The sequence below is a fragment of the Schistocerca americana genome, chromosome 4, assembly GCF_021461395.2.
Source record: "Schistocerca americana isolate TAMUIC-IGC-003095 chromosome 4, iqSchAmer2.1, whole genome shotgun sequence".
Taxonomy (NCBI): domain Eukaryota; kingdom Metazoa; phylum Arthropoda; class Insecta; order Orthoptera; family Acrididae; genus Schistocerca; species Schistocerca americana.
Genome location: NC_060122.1, coordinates 450501541 through 450526694, shown reverse-complemented (window position 1 = coordinate 450526694; position 25154 = coordinate 450501541). Strand labels below are relative to the sequence as shown.

Sequence of the window (25154 nt, the reverse complement as noted above, 5' to 3'; positions counted from 1 at the left end):
AGAACGATGTCCAGCCTTTTGAAATATCCAGTGGATCATCATGAATGGCGATGACTTCGGCATCATTATTATCTTCAAATTTTAGTGTCATTTCTGTTCGTATCAGTACGTATATCTTTCAGTTACCTTCTATATTATACTATAGCAATTCTTTCTATGTGTGGTCCAAGTTTCATCGAGCTATGTAACTTGGCAGTGACACGTCATGTAACTTGGCAGTGACACGTCATGCATGCTATTGTATATCATCTCTGGATCGGTGTCAGTATTGGCACTGAGCGACAGAACAGATGTTTTCGATCCACTTATTGTGTTCACCTGAAATCAATACTATTTGGAATTTTTTAGTAAGATTACTCGTCAAAAACTTACTTTAGAATTCATTGAACGCTTCTTACATTTCTCCCCTCGCCCTCGTTCTGGCGTCGTTCACATTTCATTTGTTAATTAGGCTTTGACTTCCCTTGAATCGGAGATGAAGGTTTCTTTGGTTTCGTAGCAAACCGAACCGCGGCGCGTCTTTTTCATCCCTCACACTTCTGTTCGGCACATACTCGTCTGAGGTATATTGTACAATGACTTTGAATGTTATCAATTTTTGTTGCCTACTCAGACATTCTGCAGTTTGTTTCCTGCTCATTCGGAGAGAAAAAGTTTTTCTTACAGACTTAATATTCATTTTAAGACGTCTGGTCAGTGAAGCTGTAGTAGTCTTGTGGCCACTGATTCCCTCCTCTCCTTTAACGGATTCTTAAAGTTTTGTGTGTTAGTTAGAAAGGGATCTAGGCCGTTGCTCTCACAAGTTACTCGAAGTTAATTTTCAGAAAAGACGTCCAGTGCGATCTCACAAGGATCTCTCTCCCGCGAGCAGTTTTAATCTCGTGACTCTCGCATTCTGTAACTGGTTTATTGAAGCCTGCCCCTATTATACGAGCGGTTCTACGCGCTACAGTCTGGAACCGCGTGATCGCTACGGTCGCAGGTTCGAATCCTGCCTCGGGCATGGATGTGTGTGATGTCCTTAGGTTAGTTAGGTTTAAGTAGTTCTAAGTTCTAGGGGACTGATGACCTTAGAAGTTAAGTCCTATAGTGCTCAGAGCCATTTTTTAGCCCTATTACAATAGAATGACAAGGAAATTCGTTCGGGATATTCTCACTGTTTCTTATGAAGCTTTCTGCCAGTACTATTGCAAAGGTATTTGATCTATAGCAGTATAGATCAAGCTCTGATGCTTACCTTCGGCTAGATGCACGAAGCCACTCGAAAAGCTGCGGCTTTCTTTTCAGAGCAGTGTGTGAATCCCGTATTTAGCTAGTAGGTTCACGAATACCTTTTAGTGACTACTGCATATAAGCTATAAACACAGGTGCTTAGCGATATCGTTTATAACTCTCTACCCCCCCCCCCCCCACCCCCACCCCCCCTCCCTCTGCCTCACTGCCCTGCCGATTCGCTCTGTTTCTTTCTAACCCATTCTTTTCTCCCCCAATCAAGATCATTCTCTATTTTTAAAGTAACTGTCTTTATTTCTCCGATTACTAACTTCAAGAATGCCGCGACGTGATTATAGCCGACCAGCGTAGATTAGGAGAAAGCACATTAAAATTCTGGGATGGCTCATCATTTATCTTGCTCAGTCCTGAGCTTCTACAACGGATAATTTATCAACATAGTACTGGCTGATTTGCTGACAGGGTACTACTGCAAGTAGAAGGTGTAGTGAGGTAGCTCGGTTGTAAAGCGACAGAACACGGATCCAAAAGCGTCCCACATACGATTCCTAGGCAGTCCTAGGATTTTCATCTGGCAGTCCTAGGATTTTCATCTGCTACTTATTACTTCTTTCACCTCAGGCAATGTTTTCAACGTCGCAGCACGAATCGGAGGCAATATTAGGCTGTAGCTCCCCTCAAAACTAACCGGGATTTCTAAGGTCGGAAAGACGGCAAGGGCAATGGTATAACCCACCTCCAACAGGGCCAACTTCTGAGTTGAAGACAGCTGTACTTTTCATAAATTCACGTAAGAGAAAAGAAATTTGCTTTGGAAATCAACTGCAAACGCAGCTTTACAAGTATACCTTTAACAGTGAAACCATACGCGCGGCTAGGCTACGGTAATCGCTCGGTCTGATGAACTAACCGCTGCGTGAACGCGGATAGCTGGCAAGGCGCCAGGAAGCAGATTAAATTTCCTGATGGAGCACGTGGTAGACATAGCTCTCTGAGAGCAAACTCACTTCGGCCTTGTTATTTATTTGGCGCCGCGCGCGGTAGCCGCGTGGTCTGGGTGTTTTGTGACGGTCCGCACGGCTCCCTGCGTCGGAGGTTCGAGTCCTCCCTTGGGCAACGGTGTGTGTGTGTGTGTGTGTGTGTGTGTGTGTGTGTGTGTGTATGTGCGTGTGTGTGTGTCGTCCTTAGCGTAAGTTAGTTTGTGTGTAGGCTTAGGAACCGAAGACCTCAGTACTTTGGTCACGTAAGACCTTACCACAAAAAAATTTTATTTGGCGTGGCGTCCGCCACGTTGTGTCACTAACAGAACCTGCTCTTGCGATGTTGACGGTGGCGCTGCTTCATTGCCGAATCACGACTATCGCAGTCAAGTATGAAATATCGAATAGATCGTGCCTTGCCTTTTGCACGGGAAAGGTTCATCGTGGCAGTACTGTAACAAGACGCTGGTCGTAGAACTGTGACACCGTTGAGTATAGTATGCAGAATGCAGCGTTTGGTGTTAGTATGGAAGTGGGGACTGCGCCGTTCCGTGTAGCTGCTCCACCGTTCCTAATGTGTGAGTTTTGTTGTGGATGAGGACGATGAAAGTTCAGGCTCTTTTCTCGAACAAAGCCTAAATGTTTTGCTGACGCCAACGCACATTTCGCGGCTCGCTCCATTTGCGTATGCACCAGAAAAGGAAGTGACTAGTAGTGGTAAACGGTATTCTCCGCTACGTACCACATGGTGGCTTGCGGAGTATGTATGTAGATTTATCTAAAGACTCCTACATAGTTTAGTAAAACTGTAACGTTATCTACTGCACCTCCTCCACTGCGAAATTACAATACCGAAAATGATTCGTGACGTATTCTTCGAATAACAGAGAACTATTTCGTGCACGTAATAATATTCGCACTAGTTTACAAGTTTCTTACGTTTCCAGTTGGGTTATTTTAGCTTCATGCAATATTTTGACTACTTCCCTAGGTGTCGAGTACAGAGTTAGTTGCTCTCTGTTTGGACTTTAACTTAACTGTAGTAGTAGTAGTAGTAGAAGTAGTATAGTTTTATTCATCCGTAGACAACTTTCCCAAAGATACACTACTGGCCATTAAAATTGTTACACCAAGAAGAAATGCAGATGATATTCGGGTATTGATTGGACAAATATATTATACTAGAACTGACATGTGATTACATTTTCATGCAATTTAGGTGCATAGATCCTGAGAAACCAGTACCCAGAACAACCACCTCTGGCCGTAATAACGGCCTTGATGCGCCTAGGCATTGAGTCAGAGCTTGGATGGCGTGTACAGGTACAGCTGCCCATGCAGCTTCAACATGATACCACAGTTCAGCTAGGGTAGTGACTGGTGTATTGTGACGAGCCAGTTGCTCGGCCACCATTGACCAGACGTTTTCAATTGGTGAGAGATCTGGAGACTGCGCTGGCCAGGACAGCAGTCGAACATTTCCTGTATCCAGAAAGGCCCGTACATGACCTGCAACATGCGGTCGTGCATTATCCTGCTGAAATGTAGGGTTTCGCAGGGATCGAATGAAGGGTAGAGCCACGGGTCGTAACACATCTGAAATGTAACGTCCACTGTTCAAAGTGCCGTGAATGGGAACAAGAGGTGACCCAGACGTGTAACCAATGGCACCCCATACCACCACGCAGGGGGATACGCCACTATGGCGATGACGAATAGACGCTTCCAATGTGCGTTCACCGCGATGTCGCCAAACACGGATGCGACCATCATGATGCTGTAAACAGAACTTGGATTCATCCGCAAAAATAACGTTTTGCCATTTATGCACCCAGGTTCGTCGTTGAGTACACCATCGCAGGCGCTCCTGTCTGTGACGCAGCGTCAAGGGTAATCGCAGCCATGGTCTGCGAGCTGATAGTCCATGCTGCTGCAAACGTCGTCAACTGTTCGTGTAGATGGTTGTTGTCTTGCAGCACGTTGTAGGTGTCGCCACCGGCGCCGACCTTGTGTGAATGCTTTGAAAAGCTAATCATTTGCATGTCACAGCATCTTCTTCCTGTCGATTAAATTTCGATTCTGTAGCACGTCATCTTCGTGTTGTAGCAATTTTAATGGCCAGTAGTGTATTAAAAATTTATTAATTTTTGACTCTTCATTCAAAGATGGGAAGATGCAATTAGTTTGATATTTTACACATGAGATTTCCTTAATAATTTTATATATAAGTAATCACAAATCATAGACTTAATGTGACATTTAACTCTGAATTTGGGAAACTTATGTATACATCAGCTTCGATTGAAGTGGCTGCAATTCTCCGAGTGTCCTCAAGGTGTTCATCTGAGCTTCTGGCTCTATTTTATTCTTCCTGTGCTTTACTCTTCAAATTAAATATTCACAAACGCACATTCTTGCAAAAAAGGATGACATATATGACGCATGGCTGTCCAGAAAGGGGCATTTGTGACATATGTAACGCCTTACTGTGCAAAAAGTGACATTTGTCGCTGGGTAGCTATGATTTGTAAAAATCAAACGAAGATACAAGATGAAATTTTTCTTTCAGTTGGATATCAGACTGCAACTTGACGCATTCCATTTGAAAGTCTTCTGGAAACATATTGATATTATTTGTAAAAGATGTCGCATAAATACAAAAGTTTAGATTATTTTTTCGAAAATCTTGAAAATGATTTTCACATTCTTGCATCAGATCGAAAAATGAGGCTGCGTATTTCATCCCGTCTTTAGGATTATGTCTCTAAATCTTTTGTTTCGCAGTTGAAACTAAAGTAGGCGTAAGATAACACAATAGTGTGTCTGACGAACTGGGCGGTTAAAAGAACGAGACTTCGGGGGTTCAGGCATAGCACAGGCGGAAATGTTAAGAACGGGGTGGGCCAATGAGAAAATAACATTGTGTGGCGATAGTTACAATTTTAAAATATTCAGTTTAGCACATCTTCACATAATGAGAATAGTGTGATAGATGTCCATTTCTTCAGCCTCATTGGTACTTGCTTTGGGGCGTGCAGCCGGCGGGTTGGGCACCCCCGTATTACAATTTAAGAAAAAAAATAATAGAAAAAAACATACTTCATGTTACAGGCATTTACATACTTAAGGTCTGGTTTAACAAGGATGGAACAGGTCGTCTGCCGTGGACTTAAAAGTGAGAACGATTCCGGCATTTGCTTGCCTCACCGACCGACAGTGATATCTCTCCCCAGTGCAGCACAACGTGAAGGATGGGCTGCCATTCCCCAAGAAACCTTCCAGCACCTGATTGAACGTCCGCCCCCGGTAGCTGAGTGGACGCCGGCACGGTAGCTCAGCGCGTTCGGTCAGAGGGACGCCGGCACGGTAGCTCAGCGTGTTTGGTCAGAGGGATGGCTGCCCTCTGTAATAAAAAAACTGAGTTAATGGATCAACAACGAAGTGAAACGGGTGTCTTTCGACGTCCGCCCAGAGCAGATACAACGAACGGAAACGAACAAAATGAGATGGAAGCTGTTTCAAGGCTAAGGGTGGGCCAACACAATATTGAGTTTTTTTACCGATGGAGGGCGCCACGAACTTGTAAGTCATTTTCAGCCAGGTGTCCGGATACTTTTAATCACATAATGTATCTAAGAACTTATTCCACATGCTTGGATCTTCCGTAACAGTCTGTAGTGGTGCACTGTGCCAAACACTTTCTGAAATCTGGGAATTTGGAATCTGTCTGTTACAATTCATCCTTGGTTCGGTGAACGTTAGGCAGGAAAAGGCAAGCTAAGTTTCCAATTCCCTATGGGTACTTTCGAATTTACTTTTACGTCTGAAGATGTTTCTCTATCAAGTTTTTGCATTAATTAATGCTACCTCTATCAGAAATAATGATGTCCAGCTTCTCCACAAACTAAAGCATTTGTCAGTTGACCTTGTCTTCCTCTATAATATAAGTGGAGTGTTTAGCACATTAGAGGATACAGAACTGTGGCTACTGACGATGCTAATGTGGGTTGTACCTAAAATCAGATACCATCATACGATACACAGTGGAGAGAGAATACTTCCATCATTTAATATCTGTCATACTTGTCTATCAAGAAAAGCAATCCACTTCCACCATGGGTAAGAATGCTTTCACAACATACATTAAGAGTGATTACTGACACTGGTCGTGAGCCTACAGAGACTGTTGCTACTTCTACATTGCATGCCAGACGCGACCAGCATGATCTTCACTTTACAATACAGTGACCATCATTCCACGAAAGCTGCATGAGAGGTCGACATTAGTTCTGCTGCATCGGCATACAGATCACACTAATGCATGCTTAATAATAGCCCCTCAGCCAAGGCAGCACAGACAATTGTGCTATATTATGGATCATAAGGTCCTCTTTTTCGATCCAACATCAGTCAGTCGCAGGATTTGTATCTGCCACTTCCCTCGACTTTAGTAATGTTCATTATATGTAGAGTCACACACTGAAGTCACAAATCGAAGTTCAGTACTACATTCTTCTTTCTCCAGGGGCCTTAACCAATTGCTTCCCAGTTGTTAGATGCATACTATGGTATTATGAATGCATTGTAGAATGTAGCACAAAATACTGCTTGTTAGCATGAAAAATGCATAGTACCACTGCCATAAAGTTGTAAATGTCTGTCATAAATGTCTCTCATGCCAGAGGTATCATGCAAACTAATGCTTATTGCCACATGGTACAATCACATTAATCTGGCCACCTATGTTCGACATAAGCTCCAGTAACCACTCACAGATGGCAGAAGTTAGCACCAGTAGTGGAGGGTATGTACAGTATTTTGAGGGGTGTGGAAAATAGTGCAATCATTACCTTAATACACAAACGGAGCGATTTATCTGATGTCCAAAAGGACATGATTATTTCCTGTTGGGTCAAGGGTGGAAACGTTTTGGAAACGACTAAGATAGTTAATTTGTTAGTGTCGCCAAAGACAATTTTAAGTATTGAATCAGATGCTTGCCCTACAGCAATTCTGCACATATTGAGTAAATGTGAGTTAATGTCGTTGGTTATCCGGATTGCAGTGAACTAATCACCACTAGAAACAAGTGCTTTACATTTATCACACCAATTGAGGAACTGTGTTGAACAATATGATACTTAACATGATACGTATAACAAAGCACTCAAGTTGCTCCGAGAGTTTCTTATATTACCTGTTCAAAAGTAGCTGGCCCAATAGGGAATTGACCACTACATGTCACGAAAGGCGGACCGGCCAGCATAAAAAGAGACATGGAGTACTGTGTTGTCAGAAGAGAAGCAGTAACAGCTTGATGGTTTGGTCATGAGAGCTCAGTGACTTTGAACGTAGATAATCATTGGATATGACCTGAGCAACAAATCATCAGCGACATTTCACACCTCCTAAAGCTGCCCAGGTTGACAGTTGGTGACGCAATTGTGAAGTGGAAACGCGAAGGAACTGTGCCAGCTAAACGAAGAGCAGACAGAGGCCATGTACTGAAGGACAGGGACCGTCGAGCACGGAGGAGGGTATTTGAAAAAAAAAATGGCATACCAGCGAAAAGAATCATTCATGAGCTCCGAAGTGCTACAAGCAGTCCAGCTTGCGCAATGACTTAGCGTAGGGGGTTCAAAATAATGATGGAGTAGCTCCTTATGAGGCACACATTTCAGTAATCAACGCTAAGAAACGCTTGAGGTGGTTTTAAGAGCGATGCCACTGCACAGTGGATGACTGTGAAAGAGTGATTTGGAGTTACGAATCACCTTATACCCTATGGCAATCCGATGGAAGGGTTTGGGTTTGGGGAACGTGTAGAGAACACTGCCTGCCATCATGTGTAGCGCCAACACTGACGCTTGGAGGAGGTGATGTTACAGTAGAGTGGCGTTTTTCGTGGTTAAGGTGTGGTTCCCTTATTGCTCTTAAGCGAACGCTTAATGTGAAACGATAGGAAGACATTTTGCAGCACTGGTACTGCACACAGTAGAGGAACAGTCCGGAGACGATGACTGTTTGCATCAGCATGAGAATGCATCCTGCCATACAATTGCATCTGCGTGGCAATGTTTTGCGGGCAATAACAATCCTGAAATGGAGTAGACTGCCCAGGGTCGCGACCGGCTGCCAATGGAACATCTTTGGAATGAGTTAGAACGTCGAACTTGCACCAGTTCAAATGGCTCAAATGGCTCTAAGCACTATGAGACTTAACATCTGAGGTCATCAGTCCCCTAGACTTAGAACTACTTAAACCTAACTAATCTAAGGACATCACACACATCCATTCCCGAGGCAGGATTCGAACCTGCGACCGTGGCAGCAGCGCGGTTCCGGACTGAAGCGCCTAGAACCGCTCGGCCACAGGTGCCGGCACTGTTCCAGTATCCAACGTCCAACATCACATCCTTCTCTAGTTTCGTATCTTTAAAAATAATGGACTGCTATTTTTCCATAGACTTTCAGACAACTCCTTTAAATTGTCCCCACCAAAGCTGCATCATAATGCGCGATGGGTGGTCACTTCACATATTAACGTTCACTAACAGATGACACTTTTACTCAGATGATATCGCCATGAGGTTTCCCATGCAAGTTGGCTTCTGGAGAGGGTGGTTTCTCGGCAGCGACTTACTCATGGTACGTTCTCAACACAGTGACAAATGACAGGCCCAGTGCCTGTACGAGCTTGGAGATGGACTGTCCCAAGAGTCTGGCGCACACATTGTGACTGCTATCAAATGAACCGATATCGCGAGTCTCGCATTACTCCTTTAGACTGTCACGCCGTCTGCCAGTAAAAGAGCTGATAACATCCCAGAAGCGTGACAGACCATACTATTCCATTTCCAGTGACGAAGAGGCTGTGCATTCTGCAACACAATAGCTATCTCTAAGTGAACTGTTCACGACTGTAATTAAATTCATAGCGCAAGCTTGTGGTCATATCATTGCATCTACACATGGTCCCAAATCAGGGACAAGAATAGTGTCTCGAACAGAGGTTAATGCTTTTCGTGGACAGTGATTTACAATCTCAAATTCCCACTTCTATCTCCTGTTTTCTGCATTTCGTGAGAACCTCCAACTAACCGATACTGGTCTAGTTAGCGCCCCTAGAGGGGAAAAGGACTACCTTTTAATGCCTGTCCTACAGAGACCACTAGAAAAGACGTTTGTGGAGCATGGAAAACAGGAAGATCTATACACTGATTCAGGGTAATGTCTCCCACCATAAACACTGGTCGTACCACAGAGAACTGATGATTGTAATTCGAGATCCATATCAGATCTCAGATCATTCCGAAATTTTATTGTGGGCATATTCCTCAGCAGATGTGAAAGTTGACTGATTTCTGCTAAGAGTCTTACTCTTACTACTGCCGCCACAACTATTACCTCCCTATCAGCAATCACTGACACCAATGATGCCGCAATAACAACACTTGCTGATATCGTTAGTAATTTTCAGCCGAGGCTACAGTAACAGGTACAAATAGCGGCCGTGGAGCTTGGCCTTACAGACTTCTATAACACTTAAACCGCTAACTGAGGTTGCGCTTCAGTTGCAGATGTTGATGTGCTTACCTTCATGGAGAACGAGTCGTTCCACTGTCGTACGATGGAATCTGCACGAACGTCTTTCCACGTGATGAAGTTGTGGAAGGGCTGGCCAGTTTCCCGGTCCCACGTGATGAATGTGCATCGTTGGCTTGATATGCCCAGCGCAACCAGCTGCGCTGCTGACAATCCAGCATCTGCAAACACGGAAATTGCACGCTGCTAGAAACTGCTAATACAAAAACGAAACCAAGAGCGAGAGAGGAAGTGAGACAGAAGGGAAAGGAAAGAGAGGGGAAGGGGAGAGAGAGAAGGTATGTGTGGAAGTGAGATAGAAGGTGGTGACAGACGCAGAGGAGGAGGACAAAGTGCGGAAGAGAAAAGGAAAGGAAAGGAAAGGAAAGGAAAGGAAAGGAAAGGAAAGGAAAGGAAAGGAAAGGAGAGAGAGGGGGGGGAGGGGGGTAGAAGTGAAGGAGGAAGGAAGAGGGAAAAGATGGGGGGGCGAGAGATAGGGTAAAGAGATGGAAATGGAGAGATGGAGACAGGAAGACACATCCACTTTAATACAAGTAACAAAATGTCCGATACTTTCACACTAATCTTAAAAATCTAATGAATGGAAATTTTACAGAAGTATCATATAAAATACAGCATGTTCGCAATTCTCTTGAAGTGATCTACGCAAAGCAGATCGCTATGATAAGCCACAAATGAAAACACTGATAAAGGCACAAAACGTGGATTAAATGTAAATTTGAAGTAGCTGACGTCATCGACATATCAGAAGAAAGAATAAGATACATCTTGCAAAAAAAATCCCACAGTTCATCCTTTGTGTAAGTTGGGTGTTGTATTATTGAATGTTGAGAAAATGCTAATCTGAATATGGCTCTTTCGACTGTTTTAATAAGAGTCCAACTAATTTTATACGCCCACTCTTTGTTTACTCAAGTAATTAAACTGTTTTCGAAGCGTTCGGTGGTGTCGGTGACACTGTGACAACAAAAGTCGACTTCAGCTGCCGGAGGTAATGGCCAGTGTTTTCTGCGATCTTACTGATTGCCTTTAAAAGGATAAAGTAACAAGTGCAGAAAACTACGTCAGACATCTGAACCAACTGAATGAAAACAAGCACGATAGGAGGACTGAAAAGAAAAAAGAAATATCATGTTTCATCCATACAGTGCATTTCCCTATAAATTTGTTTTGGTAAGAAGAAAACGGACAGATGAAGTACAAACTACACATTTACCCCCATTTACCAGATTTACCACTCTTTGATTTCCATGTATTCCTGTGTCGTTAAATTTGTGGCTAGAAAATGTTCTGCGCGCGATAAAGAGGTTATAGCACCCATAGATAGGTATGTGTAGACCATCTAGGATCACATTTCAAGCAAGAAATCATCACTCTACTAAAATTCTGAACAAAATGCAGTGACCAAAGAGAGAGCAAATAGACGAATGTGAATATTTTTGTCCTAAAAAACATTATTTCAATGTCAGGCGGAGAAAGTTTTACCTTAGCCTCGTGTAACAACCATCGTTGTGTGAAAGTAAAAATTTCTTATTTTGGGACAGATTCATGACATTCGATAGTTTTTAGCGTGACTGAGCGACTTCTGTCCTGCCAATACTTCCGCTGCCTTTTATTTCGAGGGTAACATTGCAGAGATGTTGCATCACTTTGAAAACAAAGCCAGTTAATAGAGCTACTCACATTATACAGCACTAGTGGCAACCTCTGGTAATTGATTAAGGAATAACTGTGACGATCAAGAGAAAACGATTAAAACTACAGGCAGATGGTCTTTCCCGGGCAGTAGTGTTAACAGACTGAGCTACCCGCACACGACCCAATAGGTGCCCGCAAAGAACAGGCGCTACCAGTACATCCTTCCTTCTTTCCAAACTTCACCAACGCTCATTTGCACACCTTACTGCAGAGGGAAATATTCATGCTGGAAAAAATTCCCTGGACTATGGCTGACAAGGGGAATATCACAGAAACAGTCAACTGATTAGGCTCATGTTATGCAGGTCCCTTGTGCACCGCCTAAAATGAAGGACTCTAAGATATTTTAGTTCATTGCCATCCCTGTGTTTTTACAAACGCAACCCTAAAATTTTTAACGTGCAACAGGCTCAGAACTGGCGGAATCGACAAATAATGAAAACCGAGCACTTTTAATAATCATTTACGGGGTCCGAGGAATCGAGAAAGGAAACTTTCACGACTAGGACTTGTGTACCAATACAGGAAAGTGTCGCTGGCCAAACGACCAAGCGAACTGACCGGGAAAGCGGATGAGCGGTGTCCATTCCTGTAAGTGTTCAGAAGTTTATTGTAATACGTGTTTTCTTAAAATAATTTTCAGATTGCAAGGCAGAACATGACTGGGTAACTTTGAGAGACGAAATAACGAAGGTAGCAGAGGATCAAATAGGTAAGGAGACAAGGGATAGTAGAAATCCTTCGACAGAACAATATACACTACTGGCCATTAAAACTGCTACACCAAGAAGAAATGCAGATGATAAACGGGTATTCATTGGACAAATATATTATACTAGAACTGACATGTGATTACATTTTCACGCAATTTGGGTGCATAGATCCTGAGAAATCAGTACCCAGAACAACCACCTCTGGGCGTAATAACGGCCTTGATACGCCTGGACATTGAGTCAAACAGAGCTTGGATGGCGTGTACAGGTACAGCTGCCCATGCAGCTTCAACACGATACCAAAGTTCATCAAGAGTAGTGACTGGCGTATTGTGACGAGCCAGTTGCTCGGCCACCACTGACCAGACGTTTTCAGTTGGTGAGAGATCTGGAGAATGTGCTGGACAGGGCAGCAGTCAAACGTTTTCTGTATCCAGAAAGGCCCGTACAGGACCTGCAACATGCGGTCGTGCATTATCCTGCTGAAATGTAGGGTTTCGCAGGGATCGAATGAAGGGTAGAGCCACGGGTCGTAACACATCTGACATGTAACGTCCACTGTTCAAAGTGCCGTCAGTGCGAACAAGAGGTGACCGAGACTTGTAACTAATGGCACCCCATACCATCACACCGGGTGATACGCCAGTATGGCGATGACGAATACACGCTTCCAATGTGCGATCACCGCGATGTCGCCAAACACGGGTGCGACCAATCATAATGCTGTAAACATTACCTGGATTCATCCGAAAAATGACGTTTTGTCATTCGTGTACCCAGGTTCCTCGTTGAGTACACCATCGCAGGCGCTCCTGTATGTGATGCAGCGTCATGGGTAACCGCAGGCATGGTCTCCGAGCTGATAGTCCATGTTGCTGCAAACGTCGTCGAACTGTTCGCGAAGATGGTTGTTCTTTCAAACGTCCCCATCTGGTGACTCAGGGATCGAGACGTGGCTGCACGATTCGTTACAGCCACGCGGATAAGATGCCTGTCATCTCGACTGCTGCTGATACGAGGCCGTTGGGATCCAGCACGGCGTTCCGTATTACCCTCCTGAACCCACCGATTCCATATTCTGCTAACAGTCATTGGATCTCGACCAACGCGAGCAGCAGTGTCGCGATACGATAAACCGCAATATCGATAGGCTACAGTCCGACCTGTACCAAAGTCGGAAACGTGATGGTACGCATTTCTCCTCCTTACACGAGGCATCACAACAACGTTTCTCCAGGTAACGCCGGTCAACTGCTGTTTGTGTATGAGAAATCGGTTGGAAACTTTCTTCATGTCAGTACGTTGTAGGTGTCGCCACCGGCGCCAACCATGTGTGGATGCTCTGAAAAGCTAATCATTTGCATATCACAGCATTTTCTTCCTGTCGGTTAAATTTCGTGTCTGTAGCACGTCATCTTCGTGGTGTAGCGATTTTAATGGCCAGTAGTGTATATTGAGTTTAACCGATGAATCGCGAAAATACCGAAATGCAGCAAATGAAGTAGGCGGAAGGGAATACAACGTCTAAAAATGAGAGTCAAAGTGCAATACGGCTAAGCAGTAATAGCTAAAGGGCAAATGCAAATCTATTGAACCATGTGTAACTAAGAGAATGATAGATACCACCCACAGGAAAATAAAAGAAGTCTGTGTAGAAAAGAGTAACAGCTGTACGAATATCAAGAGCCCATATGGAAAAACAATGCTATGAAAAGACTGCAAAGCTGAAACGTGCAGGAATATACAGGCTGTCCCAGGAGAAATGGTCAGTATGTAGGGACACGACAGGAACGATAATTCAGAGCAAAAAAGTCTAATAAACATAGACTCTAAAATGTATATCTTAAGAGCTATAAACATTTCTTCATCTGAGATACTGCGCAACAAATATCTTTTTACTGCAAGCTCTTTGCTTTCTATATTTTGAGGGGCGGTAGTATGGACCAAAACAAGAAAAAACTGTCCAATAAACTTGAGCTTAGAAGATAGGTTATGAATGTAAAACCTCCATATATAGCTTCAGTAGACTTATAGCAAGCTTTAGCCAATGATGACTGGTATACACTCTTTGAAATTCTGAAGAGAGTAGGGAGCGAAAGGCATTAAATGGAAGCAGTGGTTGAGAAAGGAATGAGACAGGGCTGGGCCTATTCCCCATGTTATACAATCTTTACGCTGAGCAAGTGGTATAGGAAATCAACGAACAAATTGGAGAAGGAATTAAAGTTCATGAAGGGGAGATTTGCCAGTGACATTGCAAATTTGTCACAGACTGCAAAGGACTTGGAAAAGCATTTGAATCAAATGAACAGTGTCTTGAAAGGAGGATGTAAGATGATCATCAACAAAAGCAAAACAAGGCTACGGAATGTAGTCGAATTACATCAGTTGATGATGAGGTAAATAGATAAAGAAATGTGACACAAAAAGAATTAGATATGTTTTACTACTAGAGCAGTAAAATAACTGATGATAGCCGAAATAAGGATGATATAACATGCAAACTGGAAATTGCAACAAAATCGTTTTTGTTGAAGAGAAATTTGTTAACATCAAACACAGATTTCAGTGTTAGGAAGTCTTTTCTGTAGGTTATCAGCAGCGTGGCCTTGCACGGGAGTGAAAGGAGTGAAACGTGGACAAGCAGTGCAGACAAGAGAAGAACGAAAGCTTTTGAAATGTGATGCTGCAGAAGAATGCTGAGGATTTGATGAGTAGATAGTGTAACTAATGCGGAAACGCTGAATAGAATTGAAGAGAAAAGAAATCTAGGGCATAACTAAACTAAAAGAAGAATCGGTTGATAGAACATAATCTGAGGCATGAAGAAATCGTCGGGCAGCCAAATGAAAATGAGAACAGATGTAATAAAAGTAGGTAAACTGTTTATTGTTGTTGTTGTTGTTGTTGTGGTCTTCAGTCCTGAGACTGGTTTGATGCAGCTCTCCATGCTACTCTATCCTGTGCAATCTTCTTCATCTCCCAGTACCTACAGCAACCTACATCCTTCTGAATCTGCTTAGTGAACTGTTTATTATTTCAAAAGTAATCGTCATAACTGTTGACACATTTATTCCATTGTGAGACGAGAGGGTCAATGCCTTCGAGGGGAGTTGTTCGCGATTGTCTACGGAACCACGATTGAACGCAGACGTGCAACTCTTCGTCCGACGCAAATAGACGGCCACTAATGTCTTTCTTCAGGGCTGCAAACATATAGAAATAGCGTGAAGACAGATCTAGACTGCTGGAGAATATGTAAGGGTTTTCCAGCGAAACTTCTGCAGCGTACTTGAATAAATGTTAGCACCACGTGGGCAGGCCCATGAAAGCATTGACCGTTATGTCCAACAGTGGGATAAATGTATAAACAGTTATGGCTATTATTTTTGAACTTTTTTCTTTCTGTCTAGTTTTAATTTAACAGCCTCTTGTAGTATAGGAGAGACAGAGTAGCGTGGAGAGCTGTATCAAACCAGTCTTCGGACTGCATATTACAAGAACACGTACTTTCCTGCGTATCAAAGCTGGTGGGACAGGAGGATTAACAAGGTAAAGAAATCAATCACAAATGCTGTATAGTTAATAATAACGTAGATAAATAAATTTCTAAAACAACTTGTATTAGTGAAAGATTAACACGTTAATCCTGGTCGTTTAACGATCTGTCTTTAACTCACTCTGTTACATATCTGCACAGTCACCCGAACAACAGTATGCGTGGTACGTATCATAGACTCGAAGCAAATATATTCGCGGCATCAATACGATCTAATGAATGGAATCTTGAGCAGCTATATCGTTCCAGCCCAACATTATGCAGAAAACAAACTTCCTTTGCATTTTATAACACTTCTTTTTCGAGAGTTGACTTTGATGCATAGTACACACATGATAAAATCGCGTGATAAATCGATGATGGAAAGTTAATCATGAATAATGCTATGGATCGTTATACCGCCCGCCCGGTTGTGGAATTCCCTCTGGGTTTTCACAAGTGAACTGCGATTATGAAGCCTCGAAACAAAGCTGTCAGTGCACCCTAGAGGCGAAGTCGGAACAGTCATTCTAGGAGTTTCTTTCATATGACGAGGATTAAAATCATAATTATTCACTAATCGTAGTTGTTTGAAGAATTTATTTACGTCTGTATCTTCCCATAATTGCTTATTTATTACCTTATTAACCAAGCTATTCCTACAATTTAGATACGAAGAAAAATGTGTATGAAAAAAACCTTTAGAATCCACGTAGGAATCTAGCGGGGTCCCTCTGCCCCCCCTACTAGTTGCCTTTGTCAGTCAGCCAGTGCTGCTTCCGTGAAGGGCTCTATCCTTATGAGAACATAAGGGCTTAGTCGCAGAAGTAGCTTTACTCGAATTAAAAAAAGAAACACACACAAAAAGCTTTTGCAGACTTCATAAATACTAATAAAAATGCCCAATATGTAATTAGCTATCGATACTGTCAGTTTTGAGAGCACACTACATTGCAGACTGAAAGATTCATTCTGGATGACAAAAGATTACCGATACGAGCTCGAAACATCAACGACTCAATGAATAGCTGTACATTACCATGACCACATCTACTTGCAGCGTGTCTATATGAGTTGCTAACTTTTTTTTTTTTTTTTTTTTCGAGTTTGTGTCAACACATATAATTCTCCCTGCAACGTATCATGACATCGTAATGAAATATCAAGTTTTCTAGAATACATTTAATGTAGCACGTAAACAATTCGTCCCGCTTACCTATGAAGTTGCTTTTGTTCATCGATAATGAGTAAGCAGAGACGATATCAGACTTTATCGAATTTTTATTAGTAAATAACTGTACTTTACTATCCTGAATCGAAAATAATAACAACAATATTAATAATAATCGAATTACAACTGAGACATAGCCTACCAGATTTAGGACGAACAACGGGAAACGTGATATCCTTTCCACACTGGCGACATTTATTTACTTATCAGTCATTAGATATAATTAATTGCCACGTGACACATCAATGCATATTGGCACTGTAATTGTACAGTTTTATATATTTATGGCACTTTACAACTGATTCGTATATATACACAACCAAATATAGAATGACAAACATATGACATAAGCAGCATAGCTTTTCTTAGAATTATCTAAATGTCTTTTAAATATAAATTTCTTTGTCTTCACCATCTCAAACGTTTGGATTATCTCTTCCAGTAACCAAAATATTCATTTAAGCAATCAAGTGGACTCTCTTCCAACACGTGTTTAACATTATATTCAAAAACATAAGTCTTTTCTATATGGGTAGCAATGTTTGGAAGGCAATTGTACGGGCATACCCCGTATACGTTACACTTCTCTCACAATGACCTGTCTGGATCACGGGGTCCCAGGTTCGATTCCCAGCCCGATTGTGGATTTTCTCTGCCTGGGGACTGGGTGTTTGTGTTGTCATCATCATCATCATCATCATCATCATCATCATCATCATCACATCATCATCACTCGTGATAGTGCCTAGATTGGATTGTGTAAAAGAAATTGGACTGTGTAAAACTTGGGACTTTGTACGAGCGCTGATGACCGCGCAGTTGAGCATCCCACAAACCAATCACCATCATCACAATGACCTGTCGAGTTAATAAATTTTACTACAGTTAAAATGTTTAGCAGTTTGAATTTTGGTATGTAACTCTCTCTCTCCCCTCCTCATTATATTGATTGCTCTTATCTGTACGATATTTTTATTCTTATTTATAGAGCTTTCTCACGGCTCTGAAATTGTGAATTATTCTTCTGACGTTCTCTGCCCAAGTTGATTTACGTATAAGCCAGATGAAGACCCCCCAAAAAATAAAAAAAATAAATTTGCTGCTTGCTGAAGTTCTTCGTCTTTGGTTTCCTTTGGTTGTATACAAAAAAAACTCTTGATTTGTATACACGAATAATGTTCCTAAGAAATGAGTACTCAAATCGTCAAATTCTGCGGGAGTTCCAGTTAAAATCAAAAACGCTCGAGAAAGAGGTTGAGATTGACACAGAGAGAAATGCCAAGAATCAGTTATCTATCTTACTCTGACCAAATATTCGGAAAATTTGTTAGACACCTATAGTTAACACGAAATTCGGTGTATTTCGCTCCCGTCGACAAAGATGAAACATCGTCTTTGTAATATTAAATACGAGCTATGTCTCCGAGAGCCATTCCATGCGAAAGTGGCATATTCTTACGTCGAGCAGACTATTACAACAGTCAAGGACAGAGGTAAGGTACATCAGCGGCACACCCGACTAACAACAACCAAGAAAATCAGTTGACGCCGAGCGCTGCCTCGAATACAACTATAAAATGAAATACAATGAGACCAGTATAATGGTTTAATCGCCAAGTTTCTTGGACCCTATCGAAATGAAGATGTCAAGAAATCTAAAGAAGAGATATGGTCGTTTCAATTTAAACAAGGGTTAGGGTCCGCCACTCAATTTATGAAGATATTGCAGACCACCATATCCACTAGATATGGGAAAAGCTGAAGGAATGTGCGTTACACGGAATATCAGTGCGGGCTCTGAAAAGCAAATAAATATAAAAGGGCGTAGATCGTGTCTGGAGACGAACCGTGTTATAAATAGTCCGCAGTCTGATTAGGGGTGCAGGCACATAACAGGAAAACTCTCAGAACCTGAAGAACTCGACTGGGTTGGTCGTCGAAATATTATGCGTAAAATGGAGACGACAACTCAGCTGAACACCGGAAAGCACACAAATGGTCAAGTATAGGGTTTCATCAGTTTGTGCGCATTGCCTCCAACCCTACACACTGAGATGACAGAAATCATGGGATACCTCATAAATCGTGTTGGACCACCTCCTGCCCGGCGTAGTGCAGCAACTCGACGTAGCAAGAACTCAACAAGTCGTTGGAAGTCCTCCGCAGAAATATTGAGCCATGCTGCCTATATAGCCGTCAATAATTACGAAAGAGTTGCCGGTGCAGGATTTTGTGCACAAACTGACCTCTCGATTATGTGTCACGAATGTTCTATGGGATTCACGTCTGGAGATCTGGTTGGCCAAATCATTCGCTCAGATTGTCCAGAATGTTCTTCAAACCAATCGCAAAATAATCGATTCAGTTGGACCAAGGAGCCCAGTCCGTTGCATGTAAAACACAGCCCACATCATTACGGAGCGAGCATCAACTTGCACAGTGCCTTGTTGACATCTTGGGTCCATGGCTTCGCGGGGGTCTACGTCACATTCGAACCCTACCAGTAGCTCTTACGAACTGAAAGCGGGACTCATTTGACGAGACCACGATTCTGCAGACGCCTACGGTCCAACAGATATAGTCACGAGCCTAGGTGACGCGCTGCAGGCGATATCGTGCTGTAAGCTAAGGCACTCGCGCTGGTCGTCTGCTGCCATTGCCCGTTAACGCCAAATTTCGCCGCACTATTCAAACTAATACGTTCATCACACATCCCAGACTGATGTCTGTGGTTATTCCACGCAGTGTTGTTTGTCTGTTAGCACTGACATCTGTAGGCAAACGCCACTGTTCTCGGTCGTTACGTGAAAGCTGTCGGCCACTACGTCGTCCGTGGTGAGAGGTAGTGCCTGAGAATTGGTGTATTCTCGGCACACTCTTGACCTAGTGGATCTCGCAATATTGCATTCCCTATCGATTTGCGAAATGGAATGTCCCATGTTTCTAGCTCAAATTACAATTCCGCATTCAAATTCTATTAATTCTCGTCGAGTGCTCATAATCACGTCGGCAATCTTTTCGCATGAATCACCTCAGTGGCCGGCCGGGGTGGCCGAGCGGTTCTAGGCGTTACAGTCTGGAACCGCGCGACCGCTATGGTCGCAGGTTCGAATCCTGCCTCGGGCATGGATGTGTGTGATGTCCTTAGGTTAGTTAGGTTTAAGTAGTTCTAAGTTCTAGGGGACTGATGGCCTTAGAAGTCAAGTCCCATAGTGCTCAGAGCCATTTTGAACCACCACCTCAGTGCAAATGACAGCTCGGCCAGTGCTCTGCCGTTTTATACCTTGTGTCCGCTATACTACTGCCGTCTGTGTAAATGGAAATCTCTGTCGCATTTTGTGTATTATCACGTGTAAATAATCTGCTACTGTAACAAGGCATGTCTGGCTGCGAGGCCGGAAGCAAGAGAGAGTCGGATATGTTACGTGGAAGGCAGGAGTGTGGTGTACCACAAATACACAAACCACTAGGCGTGCGTGCTGGAAGAGCTCCGCACGAGGCGCAGCGGGGGCGAAGGTCAGGACGCCCCGTAAATAGACAACCTGTCGCGGGAGCGAGACACAGCAGGCGCAACAAGGAGGCGTCCCTGAACGTAGACCGCTCAAAAAAGTTGTCGTCTAACCGTTTTCCGCCTCAACAGGTTTTCGCGGCTATCAAGAGTCACGGAGGCAGCTGAGCAAGGCTTTTCACACACTCAGGTTTCCACGAGGGGAGGCAAGAGGGGGCACTCTCCGCCTCCAGGAATCTGAGATAGACCTTTTATTAATTTCAGAATTCTCGCGTATTTCTAGAAACGTGCTACGTTCGTAATTAGGCACGGGATTATTTGGCCTTGGATCGGGCTAAACTTTGGTATAAGGATCCTTGATTGGCAAGCCTCAGAGCCCTCCTATGTAACATTTATTTAACAAACAACCAAGTCAATTTGCATACATTGGTACCTAACAAACAGTTGCATAGCGTCATTAATATTCAAATGGTTCAAATGGCTCTGAGCACTACGGGGCTTAACTTCTGAGGTCATGAGTCCCCTAGAACTTAGAACTACTTAAACCTAACTAACGTAAGGACATCACACACAAACATGCCCGAGGCAGGTTTCGAACCTGCGACTGTAGCGGTCGCGCGGTTCCAGACTGTAGCGCCTAGAACCGCTCGTCCACCCTGGTCGGCCATAAATATTAACAATTAAAACTTAGTACAGGTACTAAGCACCAAAATTTTAAGAAATTATAAAAAAAACAGGCAGTGTAAACAGACACAAAAATTTGGTTTGTTTAAAAACCTGCAAATCTTAATCCCGAGACTGTAATGACAACCAAGCAAAACTCGATGATTTAAACTGAACTTCGAGTGGCATCAAATTACACAATACTTTGAAATTCAAAATTCTACTCAGCTCGCCACTCTGCGTGAAAATCAGAATCATTAGAAATTAAGAATAGATAAAATAAATATTATGTAAACTGAAGGTGCAAGGGCGGGGGAGGGGGGGGAGGGGAGGGGGAGAAAGGGAAAGAGTTCTTGATTCAGCTGCCTCGGGACATTATCTTCTTCCCTTCCCTTCCCTTTCCTTTCCTTTCCTTTCCCTTCTTTTCTTTCCTCCCACCCCGTCCACCTTGAGTTTGCATAATACAGAGGGGTCCATAAAAATGTATCCAATGTTTAAAAGTCCATAACTTGCAAACTAATAGACGGAGTTGTCTCATTTTTGGTGAAAATGTAGCTTAAAGTCCAACTTAAAGATATCACTGTACGTGTGCGAAATGGTCACCACTAACTTCCACACACAAACGATTCCGCCGAACTGCAGCACGAACTACTGACTTCAAGTGTTCAGTTGGATATTTTCACATGAATGTACGATGGATTCTCGAAGTTCATCCAATGTGCGTGGCTTTTGTCGATAAACGACGTCCTTTAGTGTTCCCCACAGGTAAAAGTCCAGAGGAGTTGGGTATGGGGAACGTGGTGGATACTTCACAGCACTTCCACGGCCTATCCATCTTCCTGGTAGATTTTCGTCGAGATACGCCCTAACACGATTTTGGCAGTGGGCTGGGGCGCCATCTTGTTGAAAGTAAACTCTTCCGTCTCCATACAAGTCTCGGATGGCAGGTAAAATGTATGTCTGGAGCTTCTGAAGGTACACCTCACCGGTAACTGCGCCGTCAAAGAAGAATGGCCCAATCAAACCCCGGTAAGACAACCCACACCACACATTTACTCCTGCCAAATTCACGGCTTTGTCTACATGGACGTTCGGATTTTCGACGGCCCAGTAGATGCAATTGTGGCGATTTACTGTACCTCACTGAGTTTCAACTGTGCCTCATCAGACCACACAATCATCTCTGCAAACTCTTCATCGTTGCGCACCATGTTAGTAAACCACTTGCAGTACTCGATTCCACGATCTGGGTCGTCCTCGTTTATTGCATGTAGCAATTATGGGATGTAGAACTTCCAATTTGCTGTCTTCAAAATTCGCCGAACACTTGAGCGACTCACTCCAGTTTCACGGCCACACTGTCTCACAGACAGTTGCAACTAAGAAAAAAACATCTACATCTACATACATACTCCGCAATCCACCATACGGTGCGTGGCGGAGTGTACCTCGTACCACAACTAGCATCTTCTCTCCCTATTCCACTCCCAAACAGAACGAGGGAAAAATGACTGCCTATATGCCACTGTACGAGCCCTAATCTCTCTTATCTTATCTTTGTGGTCTTTCCGCGAAATGTAAGTTGGCGGCAGTAAAATTGTACTGCAGTCAGCCTCAAATGCTGGTTCTCTAAATTTCCTCAGTAGCGATTCACGACAAGAACGTCTCCTTCCCTCTAGAGACCCCCACCCGAGTTCCTGAAGCATTTCCGTGTGATGATCAAACCTACCAGTAACAAATCTAGCAGCCCACCTCTGAATTGCCTCTATGTCCTCCCTCAGTCCGACCTGATAGGGATCCCAAACGCTCGAGCAGTACTCAAGAATAGGTCGTATTAGTGCTTTACAAGCGGTCTCCTTTACAGATCAACCACATCTTCCCAAAATTCTACCAATGAACCGAAGACGACTATCCGCCTTCCCCACAACTGCCATTACATGCTTGTTCCATTTCATATCGCTCTGCAATGTTACGCCCAAATATTTAATCGACGTGACTGTGTCAAGCGCTACACTACTAATGGAGTATTCAAACATTACGGAATTCTTTTTCCTATTCATCTGCATTAATTTCCATTTATCTATATTTAGAGGTAGCTGCCATTCTTTACACCAATCACAAATCCTGTCTAAGTCATCTTGTATCCTCCTACAATCACTCAACGACTACACCTTCCCGTACACCACAGCATCATCAGCAAACAGCTGCACATTGCTATCCACCCTATCCAAAAGATCATTTATGTAGATAGAAAACAACAGCGGACCTACCACACTGCCCTGGAGCACTCCAGGTGATACCCTCACTGACTATCTGGCGACTGTCATCTGACAAAACAAAACAACGCAATATAACGCTTGTGTGGCGATTGCCGGAACTACCCACTATTACACTACTAAAGATGAGACAAGTCCGTCAATTAGTTTGCCAGTTTGGACTTTTAAACAGTGGATACATTTTTTTGAGCCCCTCTGTATGTATCACTGCTGCGGATTCCGCGTGGTGTCTGTTCTTTCGGACATGTCCGAATAAAAACAGGCACCACGCAGTCACTTAACTTATTCGCCTCAATGGGCTATGAAACCACCACCTTCGGTGCGAATGCACAATCACGACCGACGTTCTGCGGGAATCTGAAAGTAGCGAACAGAGGTGACATGGACGGGGACTGCAGATACGTGGCGCCAGGTGGAAGTGTGGGTCGGCCGAGAGGCGTGTCTATGCAGTCCGCGCAATTGCGATAAACAGTTTCCGAGTGGCGCAACTGCAAAGTAAGCTGGAGATCCCGGGTTCGAATCTCGGTCCGACAAGTATTTTCGCTCGTTCCGCTGAGTCCGCATAAAGTCCCGATGCAGCCGATACCATGAATGCCTTACCTTTCTTTTCCTCGTCTTCCCCCCTCCTTCCACATTAAATTTACATAATGTGTATCACAGCTCCGGATTCTGTATGGGCCGGCCGGTGTGACCGTGCGGTTCTAGGAGCTTCAGTCTGGAACCGCGTGACCGCTACGGTCGCAGGTTCGAATCCTGCCTCGGGCATGGATTTATGTGATGTCCTTAGGTTAGTTAGGTTTAAGTAGTTCGAAATTCTAGGGGGCTGATGACCACAGTTGTTAAGTCCCATAGTGTTCAGAGCCATTTGAACCATTTTTTATTCGGTATGATACCTCTTCTTTCGGGCATGTCAGAAAAGAAAAACCAATAACAATAAATGCAACAGTAGTCTTAAATTACATCTGACGTTGCCTTTACCCAAACGTACAGATGATGTCCAAGTGGTACGCATTCAAGAAAACGAAGTCGGCTTTGTCACACCTGGTTGAGGTAAAACGTGAGCTATTCGCACACCCGCCAGAATGCTACGTCTCGTGCCAGTTACCTTATCACACAAAATTGTAACAGACTTCTACAACAGAGAGAAAACCAGAATTAATTTACGCATTACCATAATGCAAATCAATTATGCATGAATGCAACAAATCGCCCAACACAGGCACGCAAAAGGCTGAATCAGTCAGTGCGAAAATTTGACACTCTAGTAAATCTCGGCTGCATTATTTAAGACCTGACTATAAATAAGACAACTGAGCAGACTATCATAGTCCAGCGTTCAGAGAGCGCATGCTGGCAGCTGTGTAGCTGGGAAACATAATGTGCAATTCCACTCTTTAGTTTACACGCACAAGTTTGTTACTGACATGCCACTTAACATCCTAACCACCTAGCCAAATTAAGAATACAGGTAATCTGGGGAAACAGTCCAAATGCAATGTCCGGCAGATTCACACCTTAATCAGACGGCAGAGAGGTGGTTAGGACAGCAGCCTTGGAGATGATCCAGCTGTCGTGCCCTGCACACAACCATTCGAGCCAACTACAGCTAGCTGCGCTCTCAAGTATCTCTTCCGGTCGGCGGCGGCTACAAGACTCCCTCCCAGCTGACCATCCGCCTCCGAACTGGCGGTCGGCATGTGACCAGTACA

General features: G+C 43.5%; 1 protein-coding gene across 1 annotated transcript in view; it reads right to left on the bottom strand.

The window, feature by feature from the left end:
• The window catches only part of LOC124612299 (putative glycerol kinase 5), a 394929-nt gene that overhangs the window by 228557 nt on the left and 141218 nt on the right, over positions 1 to 25154 (bottom strand). Inside the window, exon 3 of the mRNA XM_047140412.1 lies at positions 9810 to 9979. Coding sequence (XP_046996368.1) covers positions 9810 to 9979 — 170 coding nt within the window. The remainder of the gene's footprint in view (positions 1 to 9809; positions 9980 to 25154) is intronic.